The following is a 19,262-nucleotide window of genomic DNA, read 5'->3' on the forward strand; positions in this document are numbered from 1 at the left end:
GGGAGGGAGCCTGAGATTGTCTAAATTGAGGTCTGTTCTATAGCAAATGCAGAGAAAATGTTTTAAGAAAGCAAATAAGTTGGTTTTCTAAAGAATATGATTGTTTGCTTGTGGACCACCAGGAGAGATGAGTCCTCTGTCACAGATTGTGCCAGTGAGGATGGTCGCCTGCACTTTTAAGGCCATTACATCTCTAATCCACATCCACTGCCAATGCATTTAAGGGTAGTCGGGACAATGTTAAAGACTTTCTTCTGCACTTGCATTTGGAACACCTAAATCCATGACAGTCATTCAGGCAGTAATGCCTGGAGTGGAACCAAGCAATCCTTAAAATATTACAACATACCAAGCTTCTGTGTTTGAACGCAAAACAAATGTGTTGTTTGATCTAGAGCAGGGGCGATTCTAGGATCAGAGCTTTGGGGGTGCTGAGCACACTTTTAATGTGTATGTATAATACAATACAGATACATAAAAAATACACTCCAAAAATAGAGTCCTTGAAATGTACAAATGTACAAAATATTGATAAAAAATATATAAAAATGGAGGCAACTTTCCCTATGGTACAATGTATACAATGTATGAAAAGATCTTTACTGCAGATACTACTATGGCTCTGCAGATTTTTTCTTTTATTTTAACCTATTTCGCCTCACCTGATGGTTGGTAAATCTGTCTATCACTTTTTGGTGGTCAACTCTCTCAAGCAGTTTAACAGTTTCTGTTTTGCCTGTCACTATTCCCTGTCTGTTTTCTTACCTGGTTCTTCCTGACCTTGTACTTTCTCCTCACGTTCCCCTCTTTCCTCTCTCCCTCTTTGGACTGACAATCATACACAAATAGATTGTATTCAATTAGATGAAAAATTACATTAATATGAAAAAAATACTATTAAGATCACTAACAAAAAGTCCTCTCTCAGTGTACTTTCAACCAAAAGGCAAATAACCAAACCACATGAACATCTAATAAAAGATATAAATATTGAAACACCGATCCAACATTATCCTTTATTGATGGATCATTTGTTCTTACACTTTTACCTGAATGTTACTCCTGGGTTTAATATCGGCACATAGACATATGACAAAATAACCAGCTTCTCTCACTCCATTTCAAACAGGACAGTGGTAACAACAGCAGGCTACAGACAATTTTAAGTTTTAGATTTTAAATAGGCTATATACATTTCAATGGGAGTAACAGGACAATAAAATGTCGCTGAATTTACTACAGAGTTGGACGGATTGTAGGGTAGCAAACATCGTCGGAAAACACGTTTTCAACACTGCAGGTTACCTGGGTGTAATGTTTTTCAGCTAAAAAAAAACATGGTCTGACTCCTACCTAACTACATAAAGAGTAACTGAAGGTTAAATGCAGCTAACATGTCCTGTTTTAAGCCAGGCACTTCCACCTCCGCTCCGCTGCGTCTCAGCCACCATCGCTCTGGCAGCAACGGTGCTGGAGCCAGAGCAGGGGAGAGCCGAGCTGCAACAAACCATTTTTTTGGGTGGTGGGGGTGGGTTATCTATACTTTTGTTGTTAAGATGTTACGTCTCAACCAAGTACTGAATGCTTTTTATATTTTTAGTAGTGTGTCACACAAACAGCAAATATTGTCAAAAAAGTAAGAGATCTTTAGGGGTGCTTTGATTCATTTTGGGGGTGCTGAAGCACCCCCAAAAATGGGCTAAAATCGCCCCTGATCTAGAGACAATAAATACATTTATACTGATTATATAAGTAATGTAACTTGCAAAAAAAAGTTGTGGAAACCCTAAACTTGGATTCCGAATAACTAAATCTGAGAATTTATTTCATTGTAAGATTATTACAATGATGGCAATGTAATTGTTTGTTGTTCAGCAGAGTCCAGTATGTTTGCTGATATACTTTTTTACATTTGAAAATAAAAGTTGGGCTAATTTTAACACCATTACAGGAAGTGTTGTTAATTATTATTTTTGAATCATACTTGCATACAGTATAACATTAGTATAAGCGTTGTACTAGACATTTCAAGGATAATAAAACCGTTTTTAAACCACATTAAGTTACCACAAATTATTTTTTAGTTTAGTAGAACTTGAAATTTTAAGCAGAGGGTAAACAATTAGTATTACACAGTCAGTCAAATTATTCTTGGTACTGTATACTTGCAATGAATAAGTTGTTCTAACATAGTTATCTTAAGTAAACATTACTAGTTCTGGGAACTAATCAGACTTTACAGTGTATTTGAAGCTGATGGTGTCTCTGGAATAACAGTGTAAGATCCTTCAGAGGCTTGCAGTTGTGCATAAACCTGCCATTCAGCCACCCCTAACCAATACCCACAAGCAGAAACGGTTGCAGTGAGCCCAGAAATGCATCAAGATTAATTTTCAAACAGTATTTTTCACCGATGATTGCCATGCAACCCTGGATGGTCCCAATGGATGGAGTAGTGGATGGCAACCATGTCCCAACATGAGTGCAACATCAGCAAGGAGGTGAGGGAGTCATGTTCTGGGCTGGAATTATGGGGAGAGAGCTGCTAGGCCCCTTTTGGGTCCCGTAAGGTGTAAAAATGGTAAATTATATAGTTTCTAACTGAACACTTTATTTATGGTACAAAAGGAAGTGTGCCTTCTGTAGCAAAAATTATCTTCATGCATGACAATGCACCATCTCATGCTGCAAAGAATACCTCTGTGCCATTGGCTGCTATGGGAGAAAAACTAATGCTGTGGCCCCCATTCTCCCCTGACCTTACCCCTATTAAGAACCTTTGCAGCATCCTCAAGAAAAACATCTATGACGGTGGGAGGCAGTTCACATCCACACAGCAGTTGTGGGAGTCTATTCGGACATCTTACAAAGAAATTCAAGGATAAACTTTTTAAATATTCACAAATTCAATGGATGCAAGAAATGTGATGTTGTGCTTAATACTTTGGAACAGTGCATTTTGAGGGGTTTTTTTTCATTTTGCAAAAATGTAGATATCATTGGGAGGTTAATAGCTGATGACGGACTGTTATTTGTATCAACTATATTATTTACATAATAATTTGGAACATAGTGTATTTTCAGGCTAAGATTTAAGACTTTTCAGCCATTAATATCCACGCATGCTCACAGATTTGACACATTTACAAATCTGGTTACACACATACGGATTTCAATATGTACTCATTCATTTCCACACAGACCAAAATGCGCACACACATGCGCAAATAATTTTGCTATGATCATAGCCTCGCCCTTCCTACTTAAAGCAGAACAAAACCAAGTTAAACCACTTGTGGGTGTGTGCTACTATGATTTGAAATTGCGCCTCACATGACTTCATGTGAAAGGAGACTCTTTCACGCAGACTAGTGATGAGATTTCCGACTCTTTTTAGAGAACCGTCTCTTTCGGCTCGACTCACTAAAAAGAGCCGGCTCTTTCGTCTCCCAACCGGCTCTTCAGGTTGTTTTGTTGCTTTAATTAATTTATTATTAACAACAATATAAAATTATGCACAAAAGGAATTACTAATGTAAAAAAATCCCGTGGTTTTATTTATATATGTTTATATATAAATATATATGGTGGCCACTAGAGACAATGCACACAATTCCAAAAAGCACCTACAAACTCCAAAACACATATATATTCAAATAATTAAAAAAAAAAAAAAGTTCATTTACCTGTTACTACCACACACCAAATCCGGTCGTTGGTACTTCCTGGCTTGTGTAGCCACTAGCTAACAAAAGCTCAACACTGCCCCTAGCATCCTGGAGCTGTCTGTTGTGTTTTGTACGTGCTTCAGAGTTTTTACGTGTTTTTGGAGTTTTTACGTGTTTTGGAGTTTGTACGTGCTTCAGGGTTTGTACATGCTTCGGGGGTTGTACATGCTATGGAGTTTTTACGTGTTTTGGAGTTTTTACATACTTCGAGGTTTGTACGTGCTTCGGGGTTTGTACGTGCTTCAGAGTTCGTACGTGTTTTGGAGTTCGTATGTGTTTTGGAGTTTGTACGTGCTTTGTCTCTAGGGGCCACCGTAAATATACTTTTATTTATTCACTCCACATAAAATGTAATAAATAAATCATATAATAGAAAAAACAACTATTTACATTTCAAATTTTAACTATTTAAATTTTCTGCTTTTTCCTTTTAAACAAATTTAAAGTGAAACAACACAAAAACTGCAAACCACAACACAATTAAATATAAATATGAAAAAAATATGAAAACAAAAAGAAGATGCACATTCTCTGTCATATGGGCCTACATGAATAAACTTTCTGAATTCTTTATCATCCGCAACTGAAAATAGTTGTGGATGATTAATGTGACATTGTTGTCCCTGGCTCTCTTTCTCTCTTTTCCCTCCCACTCTGTTCCTGTGCTACTGCATGTAACTACCGCCCCTCCCCCCTCTTCCCAGCGCAAAGCACAAGGCTCGCGTGCAGAGTGAAGCTGAAAAAAGTGCGAGAGAGAGGGTGAGAGAAAGGGGGGGGGGGAAACGACTCCCAATAAAGAGTCGACTCGCGTCGTTCACTTCAGAGTCCGCTCTAAGAGCTGTTTCGTTCGCCACCGACACATCACTAACGCTGACGCTTTGAGCATTTGAAGGAGAACAGAATGTTAGCTTTTTCTCGCTACATAGTGCCTCAGTTATGTTGATCGTGCACCATTTTGCACAGAGTAGACGCCATCATATTTCATATTCACTAAGTCGACTGCCAAAACGAAGCCTGAGGTGAGAATTGTGTTTATGAAATTTTTTCTTTTTTCTCTGTTCCTGTAAATCGGCTAAATGTTTAAGTAGAGGCAAAGAGAATCATTCAAGAATGAGTTATTACTGTGCAAAGTTTTAATGTTTAGAAATTGTTAAAAGTATCGTTTTTAATGTGAGCGTGTGTTCTTTAACTTTAAATCGAGGTACCAGTCGATGGATTGTCTTATTATTAGGGCGGGGCTGTACAAATGTTATGCTGACAGCAGAATTCCAGCCACATCCGATATACAGCTGATTGGCGCAGACGAACTTGCAAAGTTTCCTATATTAGATTCTAAAGGAAAGTCTTTAAACACACTGAAACGGTAATTCAACACCGAAATATTGTTCACTTGGGGAGTTTTTCAATACCAAGTAGGCTACGTTTAGTCATTTGTATATGCAAACTTGGTGCAAACAAGTCCGAACTTGGCCAGTTCACTTTCAATTTCCGAGAACACAGCTCAGCTACAGTGTGTTTTTTTTCTTTACTCACTACCCTTGGACGCTGCTCCACAAATCTAATTCCCAGGGGGTTTTCTTTGTTTGTTTGCTTGTTTTTATTTATTTAAAAAATGTATTCTAAGGACTTTGGCAAAACAATTTGGGAAGATTTCGGTTAACTCTAGACTGACTTGTGCATTAATTTACATTGTCAACTTAGAACTGGTTAAGAACTGGAAACTACTATACTGAAATAGGTTTCTGATGTAGAAACTATATTTTAATTCTAAAGCTGCCAACTACAATTATATGAATTTCATCTGTAGATCTAAAGAACACCTCCCTATCTTTAGTCTTATTCATGACCTTTATTAGTTGTCTTCCAACATCCAGATATTTATGTGATGTGTTTCATAGTGTCTCATAGTGTCAAGCATAATACTGTTGAGCAACAGCAGTCACTACATGACTGAAAGACAGACTTCACCTGTTTTAATAACGACATGCATGCACAGCTCATTCTGCTTGTTGAACACAAACAAACCGCTCGGATTTGAAAATGGTTTTATTTTTATCTTTTACAATTCTGAAAATTACAATACACAGTCTGTATTTAGGATACATTTTAAGAAGTATTAAAAAAAAAATACATAATTTAATCCCTTGGTGTTCAGTGACTTTTACAGAAAGGCAAGCAGAGAGGATCCCTCAACATCCATATCTTCACCTTTCTGTATTCATTCCTGGCTGAAGAGTAATTAAATAATATTAGTTGTACTACATGTATTGTTAACCCTAGAACACTATCGCTATAAATAGTAACACAATCACTAATGCCGGGTGATTTTTACCCGATATAATATAACCAATAAAAAGTAATCAAATATATCAAAATATGACAACACATGACAAATTAGAGTGGTCGTCTTTTACTTTCAACTGTGCCATGTCTAACAAAATGAAAAAAAAAAACCCCTCCTAAAACAAAATAATGACTCTGGAAAGCTGGTCTTTGGTCCACCCATTCCTGGGAAATTTGAGACTTCCCTGGTGAAGGCACAGGCTCCTCGACACGCAAACAGCTGCAGGAGAGAGAAATCATGTAAATGTATTTGCTCGGGTGTAAATCACCCGGCGATAGTGTTCTAGGGTTAAATAAATATACTGTATTGCAAAAAAAATATTTGCTATTAGTAATGAGGAGTGGTGGAGGATTTTTTTTTTTTAGAGCCATTCCTTTAGTAAAGAAGCAATAAAACACTTTGAAAATGCCCCACTACATATAAAACTGTATAACTGGAAAATTGTAAATAAATGAACAAGAAGTAAAATACTCTGCACAAAAATTTCATCCTTATTATATAGATCGATATTACTGCTAGATGTTTAAGTTTGAACCCATTTTAAATACTAAATTCTGTTTAATGTCCAGCATCATATTCTGTATAACCATGTTTGTAAAATATATTGATAACAAAAACATGACAAGTGAATTAAAAGATTTGCGCAGTTTGTGAAATGGTTAACTGCTAACAGGGAACAGGTTTATCCACAATGAGCTTGATTCATTGCTGGTCCAAAAATGCTGAAAATGCTCTTGCTTTTCTCCCTGGATTAAAAAAATCTTTAATGTTACTTTTAATCAAAACTGAGATTTTTTTTTAAACGAGTATAACACATTTCTACATTAGGGAACTAAGGTTCAAACTAAATATTCAATTAAAAATATACTGACAGCTCCAGTAAGACATTAAAGTAAAAAAAAATCCAGTTATGAAGTTCAACTTTAATCTCAGCCAAGAACACAAGTACACTCAAGTGTGCGTGTTGAGAACACTCCCTTAAGTTGGATTTCCAATCTAAAAAGTCCAAGAAGTCCCTACAACTCCAACATCACAATCCAAGATAAAACTCACTAAATGAGCCATATGCTGAGCACTGACCAGACTATTGTTGGGTTCCTTGTATGAGAGAGAAGACACAGTTGGAATTTCAACTTAGTTTTTAAGCTGTCTTTCCAGGGACTGGAGGGACAAGAATGCCACACCCAAGCAGTAAACACTTTTATTATGAGACACCGGGGGGGAGGGGATGCTTCCCTCTAACAAAGCCTTGTTTTCTTGTAGGTATTAGAACCCCCCAGAAATTCTCTCTGTCTGTTAGTGTCAGTGTGTATAATTCTACTATCAATGCATATCTTTGTAGTATAAAAGATAAAACATAAATGTGCGTTAAAAATTACGAGATAGATAAGATAAGCCGACCCTGAACCACTGAAAAGGCACAGTATTTATACTGGTACACAACAGGACAGAAGGGTACAACACTCAGTGGAGGGTATGGTTTTCATGTGGTAGTTAAACCTTGCTTTTCCAGCTTTACTGTTGGAACATTATCAACTCAAGTGATGGCACTCCCAGCTCCAACCATGGACTTCTGAGGCAAATAGACAGCATTACTGCAGCATCGTATTACTTCCTGTTCCTGTTGCAATGCACTGTGGTCTTCTTGTAGTTTAATTTGTGGGGCTTGATTAATTGCAAACTTTTGCACAGAGACTAATTTCATAGTGTACAACCCAAATTCCAGAAAAGTTGAGACATTCTTTAAATTTGAACAAAATGAAAACTAAGACTTTCAAATCATATGAGCCAATATTTTATTCACACCAGAACATAGATAAAATAACATGTTTAAACTGAGAAATTTCATAATTTTATGCTTCCTACAGATGGCTGAAAAAGCAAGAAAGTTAAAAAGATTCAGTTGGGAGAACATTTAGCAAGTAATTGAAATTATTTGATATCAGGTCTGTAATGTGATTAGCTGTAAAAGGTATATCTTGGAGAGGCAGAGTCTCTCAGAATTCAAGATGGGCAGAGACTCTCCACAGAGACTCTGTGAAAGAGTGTGTAAAAAGATTGTGGAATACTTCAAAAACAATGTTCCTCAAAATCAAATGGCAAAGGCTTGGTAACTTATATCATCTACACTGCACAACATCATTTGTGTTGTCAGATTTGTGCGGCAGCTAGTTGGGCATCACCGCACACTTTTGTGCAGTGTTATCAGTTGGACGTTACAGCCCCTTCGGTGGCTCATGCTGTCCTTTCTGCTGGGTCTACCACTCACTAAGGATGTGGTGGTCCGATTCCAGTTTGGTGGCTGCTCTGCGGGGCGTGTATATATGTCCCATACTTATGTGTTGTACCGAGTGAATCGACTGAAAGGGAACGAATAGTTATGTCTATAACTTCTGTTCCCTGAAGGAGAGGAATGAGGTACAACACAAGGCGGCCCCACTGAGCAGTTTGGCTTGGTGAAGAGCAGCTATCGAACTGAGGGATGACTGTGATGACAGCGGCTATATGTGCAGGCGAGGCCGTGTGCGTGTCATCACACGCCATCTGCCTTAAAGGCGTGAATAAATGTTTCTTCAGCCAGGATACGCGAGGGTGTGATATCCCATACTTATGTGTTGCACCTCGTTCCTCTCCTTCAGGGAACAGAAGTTATAGACATAACTATTCGTTTGTTTGTACCTTCTCCTCTCTTCAAGCCTCCGCTGTCTCACACTCTCCCTCTTTCTCCTCCTGTGTCCCTCACCTCTACATCCATCAGTCAGTCCATCAGTCTGGCTGACAAGCCAGCCAGCACCAGGCCAATCAGCTGATCTCTGGATTAAAGAACACATGCATTGTTTAGCTGCTGCACTGAGGTCTCAATTCCTCAATAAAAGTAACAGTTCCATGGCAACAAGGAGAACAAAAACTCTCTCAACCCACATGTTTAAGAGAAAGCTATTAAAACAAACTAACATTCTAAATAATATGTAAAGACAAAGTAAAAAAGAATAGCGAGTGCACACGTTAATATTTGCCATTTAATTATTATTAGTTATCTAATAGCCACATCAGCCATTTTTTATTATTATTATTAACGTAGCAGCTAGCAGACTGTACTTGGATAAAAGATAAATAATTGCTGCAGGCTGGAACGGGTGGAATATTGAGCCATGAAGGAGTGAAATATGGACACAGAGAGATGATGTGTTAAACTCTTTTTCTCAAATTTAGGTGACCCAAAATGAACCAGTCAACAACAAGAAAATCACCTCTGATTGAAAAATGGACCACAGAGGATGTTCACCAGTGGCTGACGGCAGAGGTCAAAGTTCAACAGAGTTGTGCAGACAGATTTACTGAAGAGGAAGTGTCGGGGGCATGTTTAGTTTCCTTCAATAAAACAGACATTTTGGACTTTGGAATAAAACACGGTCCTGCTGTGAAAATCACAGCTTATCTGGAAAGTCTGAAAAAAGCATGTAAGCATCAATCAGAGTTCCCAGAATATGTGGAAAAATGGACCAAAGAGCAGGTGAGCCAGTGGTTAGTGCAGCATGTGAATGTATACAGCAAATATGCAGAACGACTCCAAGGGGAAGATGTATCTGGAGATTGCCTTGTTTGCTTCAGGAAGCAGGATTTAGTGGATCTAGGTGTAAAAGGTGGTCCTGCTGTAAAAATTATTTCAGCACTCAAACAACTGAACCAGAAACCGGAGCCAACTCTGCAACCTATTACAGACCAAAAAGAAGCTGCCAAACCCACTGAACCAGGAAATGCTCAGGCCAAAGAAATAAACTGTCCAGAATCATATGAAAACACTGAATCCAAAAGAGATGGGACAGTGGAAAAAGACTCCAAACAGATTCAGTTACCATTTGATAAAACTTCAGAGAAGGAAGAAATTCAACAACCAAAGCCACAGAACACGAGGGTCAGGAACAAAGGAACTGTTGTGGTAAAGTTTCTGTTATTATTTATACACCACACTACATCAAATATTATATACATATTAATATAGCTTTATACAAATGAAAATTAAAAAAATAAAAATAAATGAAGCTGTTGGATTCTTAAATATTGCTTTCTTCCAGCAGACCACAGTGTCACCCGATGCATCCAGGACTACTGTGGAGATCGAGAAGATCCTTGCTGACCTTTTGAAAGAGGATCTTAAAAAATTTATTTTTAATTTAAGATTACACACTGAATCCAAACGTGAACCTATTTCTCAGAGTAAACTGGAGGATAAGGACAGCATGGACATTGCTAAGTTAATGACTAACCACTATGGAAGCGAGAAAGCTCGACAGGTCGCAATACAAACTCTAAAAGAGATAAATCAGCTGCCACTTGCCCGTCAGCTGGAAGAAAAAACAAGTAAGTAAGAATCAACTAACTCTTCAGTTCATGGTTGCAAAGTGCAGCTGAAGCCTGTTCCTAGTAAGAATGTATTTAAATAATAAAATGTGAAACTTAGGTATAAGTTCTTAGGTGAAAGCTATAAATTCCTGAGAGCTTTAGGATGTGGTTTAGAGCAGCGGTCCCCAACCTTCTTTGCGCCACGGACCGGTTTATGCCCAACAATATTTTCACAGACCGGCCTTTAAGGTGTCGCGGATAAATACAACAAAATAAAACTAGTACCGGTACCGAAAAAAAGAAGATTTATTCATAACACACGTGAAAAGACCCAGGAAAACCGAGTTAACGATAAAAACGATAACAAAATGACGCTGAAAACCGATAAAAACCCTGAAAACAATACATTTCACACCCGAGCCTCAACTCTCGCGGCCCGGTACCAAATGACTCACGGACCGGTACCGGTCCGAGGCCCGGGGGTTGGGGACCGCTGGTTTAGAGTATAACCAACTGCACTCCTGTAGGAGTAATATACCACGGCATAGGGATGTTTGATATAACAATATATGTCGGATGACGATATGAAAACGTCTACCATTTCATATTATGCTATCGTTTGTTTCATGGTGTCGCAAAATAAACTAGTTATTCAGCCTGTCTGGGAAAGTAGTCTCATCATTCTTGACCCCCTGTCTAGGTTTGTAATTTGTCAGTGCCCGTACTCCCTGTCACATTCGCTTGGTATTTCCTGTCTCACAGAGGTGTCCCTGGATTCTCTCTGCATAAGTGCATTTTGCTGCCTTTATTCCTTTATTAGAGTGCAGACCTGGCCCAGCAAGGAGCAGTCTGATCCCCTGTCCTGAAAGCCGCATCTCAGGCTGTCAGCTGTGAGCGCACCTCTGTGGGCATCCAGGGTTTCTGGTTGTCTGTTATGTCCAGCAATGTAGCAATCAGAATTATTGTCTGAAGGCCAAAATAAATTAAGAACAGATTTGTTTTCCCAAGTTGACCCAATCTTTGGTGCTGTTGTGTTTTTGGTTAAAAACTGATGGCTGCTTAATGTTGTCCTACTTTCTATTCACACATTGCTCCTAGATAGGTTTCCATTGCAGGTCTATTTTAAGTTCGAAATATGGGTGAAATACTTGCATTTACATGGTGACAACTGAGCACTACAGAACTGTGCATTAAAAGGAAACTTTAAAAGCAAATAATTTGTCTTATTTTTAATAATAAAATTATTCAAATTACTCATTGAATCGTTGCAGCCCCAGTTTAAATTACCATAGAAAGTACTTGTCAGGACATACTTGTATTCTATATACTGGAAAATTCAAAGTTTTGAGTGACAGATATTGTTAATTTTTATTTCTCTTATGATTTTATGAAAATCACAATAATATATAAAATACATCAAGCTGAACCGTTAACCTTCAGAGTGATCCTGTTTATGCTTTCTGTTGGGTCTGCACTTGCAGGCCCCGCTGGTTCAGAGACCTATCACCTGTAAACAAAGCAAGAAAAACAGCGATCCATTTTAACTTGCAAGGGAAGTCTGGTCAGAACCAGGCTCTTGGAGCTGAACGCTCCTCACCTGTTTCTCAGCCAGCTTCAAAGAAACAGCCTTCCCTGCAGCCTTTTATTCAGTGAATACAAGCACCACCCATTGTAACCCTTGATTTATTTTTCTGTTCATACAGGTCAGCTGATGCAGATGACTCTATCAAAAGAATCTGTGAGGAAAGAAGCAAACCAGGGAGAAAAGCTGAAGACTTTGTTAAGTTGTGGTGGAAACTCACTTGATAACTATGACAAATTTATTGTTGTTGTAAACAAGAGCCGTCCAGAACAACTTCATTATCTTCAGTTTCTGACGAAGTTGAAACTGTTCTGCGTGTTAGACTTTGACCCCAATTCTGCTGCCTCAGGTGGATTGTGTCACTCATACAGAGAGTCAAGGGTGGCCAACCTGCATATACCACCACAATTTCAAGGACAGACTGAGTCAGTGATAAAGAACCTCAACCTCTACAAACAGACCAGCTGGGTGTTCTGTAATGGCCGCCATGACTTGAACAGTGACTCAAACATGGAGCTGGATTATAAGAACTGGCTCAGGAAATCCTGTAGAGATGTAGAACAGTTAGTTTCATTCATCTGCAACCCTGAAGTTCTCCCCCATGGAAGATATCTGATCATCTTCCTCCTACTTTCACCTGTGGACACTGAGAAAGACCCAGTCTTTGATATCTACAAGTCATTCGTAAAGCACAATGAGGAGGAAAACATCATCAGTGTATGTGAGTCTCAGAGCACATATCTGAAATGGAGGGAGCTGATCAAGGAGAAGTGTGACTTTGACATTGAGCATCTGTCCATAAATGAACTAACCCTGAGTGAGATCAATGGCACCATAATGGCGATGGGACCATTCAGTCAGTCATCTGTACGGCTGCTTCCCTCTTCTGGTTCCAGTACTGTTGTCCTAACACAGAAGGATGAAGATTTATTGACAGCTTTAGATGTTTTGTGTACCAACCAATGTGAAAACATATATGATGAAAACAGTTCAGAGTTTCGTGAATTTAGAATCAGTGTTGAAGAAGAATTTTACAGAGGTGGCAAAGTGAAATGGTGGAACTTCTACTTCTGTGACAAAGACAAAGAGAAGCCATTTATCAAGAGAGACAAGTATGAGAATTTGATGAAGCTGATCAGATCTCAGTGGAGAGACTCAAACGACATGTGTGTTCTGCTCAACCTGTTTCACCATCCTGGCTGTGGCGGCACAACCTTAGCAATGCATGTGATGTGGGACCTCCGTCATGAATTCAGATGTGCCGTGCTGAAAGACAACTCCATGCCCAAAACAGAAGTTGCCATCCAAGTTATTAAACTAATGAAACTTGAAAGTGAGAAACCGTCTCCAGTTCTGCTCTTAGTTGATTCAAAAGAAACGGATAATCCTTACGATCTTGTGATCTCCATACGTAAAGCTGCAGTAGAAGAAAACTTCAGTGTAAGCGCAGATGATGCACCAAACTGCAAAGTTATCATCCTTAACTGTGTTCGTTCCCATAGTCCAAAGCAGCAATACAGACAGCACAATCAAACACAGAATCAGTTCATAACTGCTTCTTTGACCCCACAAGAGCAGAAAGATTTTGAAAAGAAACTCAAAGAGCTTGAAGAAACTCATGACAAACCTGAAAACTTTTACAGTTTCATGATCATGAAGAACAATTTTGACCAAAAATACATCGATGACCTTGCTCATAACACACTGGAGAATTTTGATTTCAGCAAAAAGGAGTCTGAGCTGTTTGCCTTTCTAGCTTTACTGAACACTTACGTGGAAGAATCAGAAATATCTCTCTCTCTCTGTGAGGATTTTTTGGGGATGAAATTTATTCGCTGGAGAGAGGACAGTGTTTTGGAAAGAATGAATCCGTATTCAAACCTTCTTATCATAGACAGGATTCAAGAATCGGGTGGATACGAAGGACTCCGGATACTTCATCAGACCATTGCATCTGCCTGTCTGGCTGAGTTGGAGAGAAGCTGCTACAAGAAAGTCAGTGAAATTACTATGCAGATGCTCCATTACGATCTGTTCTTCAGTACTTTCGTTGTTAAAAACAGACTGATGCGCTCAATTGAACGAATGTTGATTGAAAGGCAACGTAAGAAAGATGGAGATGAGAGAGAACTATTTTCTCCTCTCGTACACAAAATCCATGACCAGCAGGGGAGACAAACCATCCAAGAAATCTTTGTGAAAGCCTCATCCAGATTTGTGACAAGTGCATCTATTCCTCAGGCACTGGCTAGATATTTGTACATCAATGAGCGTGACTTCCCAGAGGCTCTGAAGTGGGCAGAAAAAGCCAAAGACATTAAAGAAAATCCTTACACCTTTGACACAATTGGACAAATTCACAAAAGCAATTTAAAGTCTAACATGGACAAAGAAAAGCAGGAGAAATCACTCAACCCAGAGGACTTGGACACAAACATTAAGATAGCCATCAATGGTATGAAAGCTTTCGAAAGAGCCCAACAGCTGGCAGATAAGGAAGATGAACCACAAGAAGAACCACCTGATGATGAGGACTACCCCAGAAAGTCATACAATGTTTATGGGTATGTGCGCATGCTAGAAATTGCTTTCTTGGTCTTTGAGATACTGAGCAGGTTGCCTTTCTTTGATGAACACAACCCAATGAAGAAAAAGTACCTGCAGAGTTTTCTTAGGGGAAATAAGCTGAACACTCTTTGTGACGAGGACAATAAGATCACCAATTGGTATGTCAAGATCATCAACGAACACGAGAGGTTTCTTGTTAAACTGAAGTCTGACGTCAAAGAAATATTTGATATCCTTAACTGTTACTTTGCCTACATTAAAGGGGTGTGTGAATTTGACTCAATGAATCATCGAATAGTCTGTGACCATTTTAAGAAGTATGTTCATCTTTTCTGTAGTACACCTGAAGAAATGACAAAAGAAAAAGAACATCAATCCAATCTCACTTTGAAATTGGATGTCCATGAACAAAAGCTGTTTCTTGAAAAGAACCAAGCAGACACTTTCTCAGGAATACTTCAGCATTTGGACAAGCCTGCTGAAAAGATTGAAATGGTCACAGAATGCTATGCATTTCTGCAGAAAACTGGCAATCAAAAACAAAATGTACAAATGAAAATTAACTACATCCTATCAAACATTGTTCTTTACTTTTTGAAACCAAAATCTAAACATGTCAAGAGTTACAGATTCCTTTCTGGTCTACTTTCAGAAACTCTGCAGGATATAGGACTATGGCATCCCCTCCCAGATCCTTATTATCTGGCTCTACTTTTATTCTGGCCAAGTCCTACAGAGGAAAACACAGAAATCGGGAAATATGTCACAGCCATTCGAAAGTCTTCCCACAAGCACCTGTCCAAGTTATTTAATAAGAGAAGCACTATTGCCCGCTTATACTTAGGAAAAGGCGAAGGACTAAAGAGGCTTGTTTCAAAACCTAAACTAGATGAGAGCTTTCTGCCAAAGATGCCTCGTGATACTTTGGCACAACTTTGGTGGAACGGAGACATATTTAAGGAAAAAGCAATCATTAACCGCCTCCACCGGGTCAGTGGGACTATTGAGCAAGGAGCGGTGTATGCAAACTATGGTCAACAGAAGATCCTGGTGCGTCCAGCTCGGTTAAGTGGAATCAGAAGTGGCTTTAGCACAGAAAAAGTGTCTTTCTACATTGGTTTTGCCATTAACGGACCACTTGCATATGATATTAAGTATGAAAACTAAGAGGGAGACACAGGAGTGAGCTGATGGTTACGAGGCTGGTGTCCATCTAGCCAACCAATCCTGATGCAGAAAACCAATTCAAATCAGCCACTCAGCAAACAGCTTTCTCAGCAAATACACTAAATTGGAGGAAAGAGAGAGGGAAAAGCATATACTAATATATACTGTGATGGGAGGAGCCGAACACAAAAACAACAGACATGATTCTGGATCATAACAGTATATTAATTTGGTGTGTTGATTGAATTCAGTGATTTGTAAGTGATATGTATACTCTGTCAAGAGAAGTTTTTCAGATCACTGTGGTTCTGGTGTGGAATATTGACAAGTCATTTGGAACAGCTTGTTTTAATTATGTAAGAAATATAAAGTTGTTGCTTTTCCTTTGAAAAATATTGCAATACTAATCAGGTAACAGGAACAAGCTCTTTTTTTTTTTTTACACAATTATTTGATTGTTGTGATTACTATGTAGCGATTTATATTTGTAAATGTTATCACAGCTATGGATTTAAAAATATATAAATGTGTATTTTGTAATTTTTTAATACGTAAACAACAAACAAATCTTATGTGTATTTATAATTTAGGAGGTCTTTGTTGAAACTTGAACATCTTGTTTGATGGGTTCAGGTTATGCACTTTGCAGTGATAAATGTTAGGAACTCTTTAGCTTCATATTCCTCCTGAAACCAAAGAAATGAAATAAACATGAATATTTATTTTAAGATATTCTGTTTTCATATTTATATCAATCAGTGGGTGTGGACTCTCATTCAGAACTCGTAGTGTCTGTATAATTATGGCCTCATAAAATAAGGAAAATCTTTGCTTCTGGCATGATTCATATTTACGTTTCCAATGTTGATAAATAAAGGTTGGTTCAGAAAAAAATTCAGGCTTTGTTTTAAAAATTGATCTCTATATCCCACCAGAGCATGTTCTGGTGGGATATACATTCTACATCAAGTCAAAACAGCATCAACTAAACTGTACAATAAATTAAAGTGAAAACAAAATGCCTTATATCTAAGTTTGGTCTTTTTTTCCATTAAAAATGTTTATTACTGTATTCCTACTCAAATCTTTTCGCACACTGAGGTCTAACTTATAGGCCCACCCTTTGCAGCTATAACAGCTTCAGCTAGTGTGGGAAGTGATTTTTCTGTAGAGGACCTCGAGTCCCAAAATGAATTAAATAATATGTAAATTAAAAAATTAAATATGTCAACAATTAATTTAAATTGGAAATAATTCATTAATTAACTATACAACTAATTCTGTATAGTTAATTAGTATAGAATAGAATAGAATAGAATAATCCTTTAATTGTCCCACAAGGGGAAATTTGGTTGTATCAGCAGCAAAAACACACATATACAAACAGAACAGGACACAGAACAGAAGCACAATTTTTACATATTTACATCATGGACAGTAGTTACCAGAGCAGAGTACAGTACAGTTGTTTAAATTAGCGTACCCATAGTGTGCAAACATAGCAGGATACTGAAAGATGTTTAAATAGTTAAGAATATTTAGAATAATTAGAAAAGTGCAGATTGTTTATTATACCTGTGCATTAAAAAGTAGACATGTAACTTTCAATAAGTTAGTGTATATATAAGCTGAGAAAGTAATGTGCAAGTTATAACAGTACAAGTTGTTACAACGCTGATGTAGACATCTGTGTTTGTTGGGAGCAGTTCTGATTGTACAGTCTGACAGCTGCAGGGAGGAAGGACCTGCGGAAACGCTCCTTCATGCATCTAGGATGCAGCAGTCCGTCACTGAAGCAGCTCTGCAGTTCAGCAACATTTCCATGCATGGGGTGGGAGACTCTGTCCATCAGAGATGTTATTTTGGCCAGAGTCCTTCTGTCTCCCACCACCTGCACTGGGTCCAGGGTGCATCCCAGAACAGAGCTGACCTTCCTGATGAGTTTATCCAACCTCTTCCTCTCAGCTGCCAATAAACCACTGCTCCAACATACCACACTGTAAAAAATGACGGATGCCACCACAGAGTCATAGAAGGTCTTTAAAAGCGCTCCCTGGACTCCAAATGACCTCAGCCGCCTCAACAGGTAGAGTCTGCTCTGACCCTTCCTGTAAAGAGCATCAGTGTTGTGGCTCCAGTCCAGTTTATTATTCAGGTGAACACCCAGGTATCTATAAGAGTCCACTATCTCAATGTCCACTCCCTGGATGTTCACCGGTGTCAGTGTGGTGGGTCTGCGTCTCCGGAAGTCCACCACCAACTCCTTGGTTTTCCCGGCGTTGATCAGCAGGTGGTTCTGCTGACACCAGTCTACAAAGTCCAGAGTCCACTGTCTGCACTCTGAGTCGTCCTCACCTGTGATGAGGCTGACTATGGCAGAGTCGTCAGAGAACTTCTGTAGGTGGCAGCGTGGGGAGTTGATGGAGAAGTCTGCAGTGTAGAGGGTGAAGAGGAACGGTGCCAGCACAGTTCCCTGTGGGGCCCCATGCACTGCAGACCAGTGTATCAGACACACAGCCCTGTGACCTCACATACTGTGGACGTTCTGTGAGGTAGTCCAGTATCCACTGGGACATGTGGTGGTCCACTCCCGATAGCTCCAGCTTGTCTCTCAGAAGTCGTGGCTGGATGGTGTTGAAAGCACTGGAGAAATCAAAGAACATGATCCTCACAGTGCTTCCAGGCTTCTCCAGGTGAGTCAGAGCTCGGTGCAGGAGGTAGATGATGGCGTCCTCCATCCCGATGCCAGGCTGGTAAGCAAACTGCAGCGGATCCAATGAAGACCTCACCAGGGGGCGCAGATGGTTTAGAACTAACCTCTCCAGGGTCTTCATCAGATGCGATGTCAGGGCTACCGGCCTGTAGCTGCTGAGGTCCTTGGGATGGGAGGTCTTTGGTACCGGTACCACACAGAAGGTCTTCCACAGCTGTGGTACTTTCCCCAGTGACAGGCTCAGGTTGAACAGATAACCTAGGATGCCACACAGTTCATCTGCGCAGCATCTCAGGAGTCTGGAGCTGACGCCATCTGGACCTGCAGCCTTCCCCACCTTGATCTTGCGAAGCTCATTCCTCACTTGAGGAATGTATAGTATATTAATATAGTATATTAGTATTAGTATATTAGTTATTTATAATTATGTATAGTTAATCGGGCCGATGGTGCGATATGGCAGCCTCGCTTCTGTCAGTCTGCCCCAAGGCAGCTGTGGCTACAACTGTAGCTTGCCTCCACCAGTGTGTGAATGTGAGAGTGAATGAATAGTGGAATTGTAAAGCGCTTTGGGTGCCTAGAAAAGCGCTATATAAATGCAATCCATCCATTATTAATTAAATGTGCATTCATTTCATTGGTTTAATTAATTATATATTTAATCAATTCATTATTTTTTTAATTTTTTGTTTTTTTAATTTTCTGTCTTTTCTTTAAGAAAAGAAAGCAGGTAAGTCATAAACTTCTTGATATGTTGATATTATGTCAGTAATTCTGTAAGTCTGAAGAATAATGTAAAATGTTCACTTTTTTATA

The 19,262-nt window shown here is 39.0% G+C and overlaps 1 protein-coding gene across 3 annotated transcripts; it reads left to right on the top strand.

The window, feature by feature from the left end:
• The first annotated feature begins 4,473 nt into the window (after positions 1 to 4,473).
• On the top strand, positions 4,474 to 16,759 carry LOC120436407 (sterile alpha motif domain-containing protein 9-like). 3 transcript variants are annotated; one of them, XM_039607395.1, is made up of 5 exons: positions 4,474 to 4,747; positions 9,286 to 10,012; positions 10,149 to 10,434; positions 12,120 to 14,562; positions 15,219 to 15,520. In XM_039607395.1, the coding sequence occupies exons 2-5, from the start codon at positions 9,296 to 9,298 to the stop codon at positions 15,376 to 15,378; spliced, it is 3,606 nt and encodes a 1,201-aa protein (XP_039463329.1). In that variant the 5' UTR covers positions 4,474 to 4,747; positions 9,286 to 9,295; the 3' UTR covers positions 15,379 to 15,520. The 3 variants fall into 3 exon arrangements, with proteins under 3 accessions (XP_039463329.1, XP_039463327.1, XP_039463328.1); XM_039607393.1 differs by having other exon boundaries at positions 12,120 to 16,759; XM_039607394.1 differs by having other exon boundaries at positions 10,152 to 10,434; positions 12,120 to 16,759.
• The last annotated feature ends 2,503 nt before the right edge of the window (positions 16,760 to 19,262 follow it).

This window comes from Oreochromis aureus, linkage group 23 (genome assembly GCF_013358895.1).
Source record: "Oreochromis aureus strain Israel breed Guangdong linkage group 23, ZZ_aureus, whole genome shotgun sequence".
In the NCBI taxonomy this organism is placed as follows: domain Eukaryota; kingdom Metazoa; phylum Chordata; class Actinopteri; order Cichliformes; family Cichlidae; genus Oreochromis; species Oreochromis aureus.

Coding starts and splice junctions, on each gene's coding strand:
- LOC120436407 (XM_039607393.1), top strand. CDS start 9,296: ATGAACCAGTCAACAACAAGAAAATCACCTCTGATTGAAAAATGGACC. Junction 10,013..10,148: donor GGAACAAAGGAACTGTTGTG/GTAAAGTTTCTG, acceptor GCTTTCTTCCAG/CAGACCACAGTGTCACCCGA. Junction 10,435..12,119: donor TCAGCTGGAAGAAAAAACAA/GTAAGTAAGAAT, acceptor CTGTTCATACAG/GTCAGCTGATGCAGATGACT.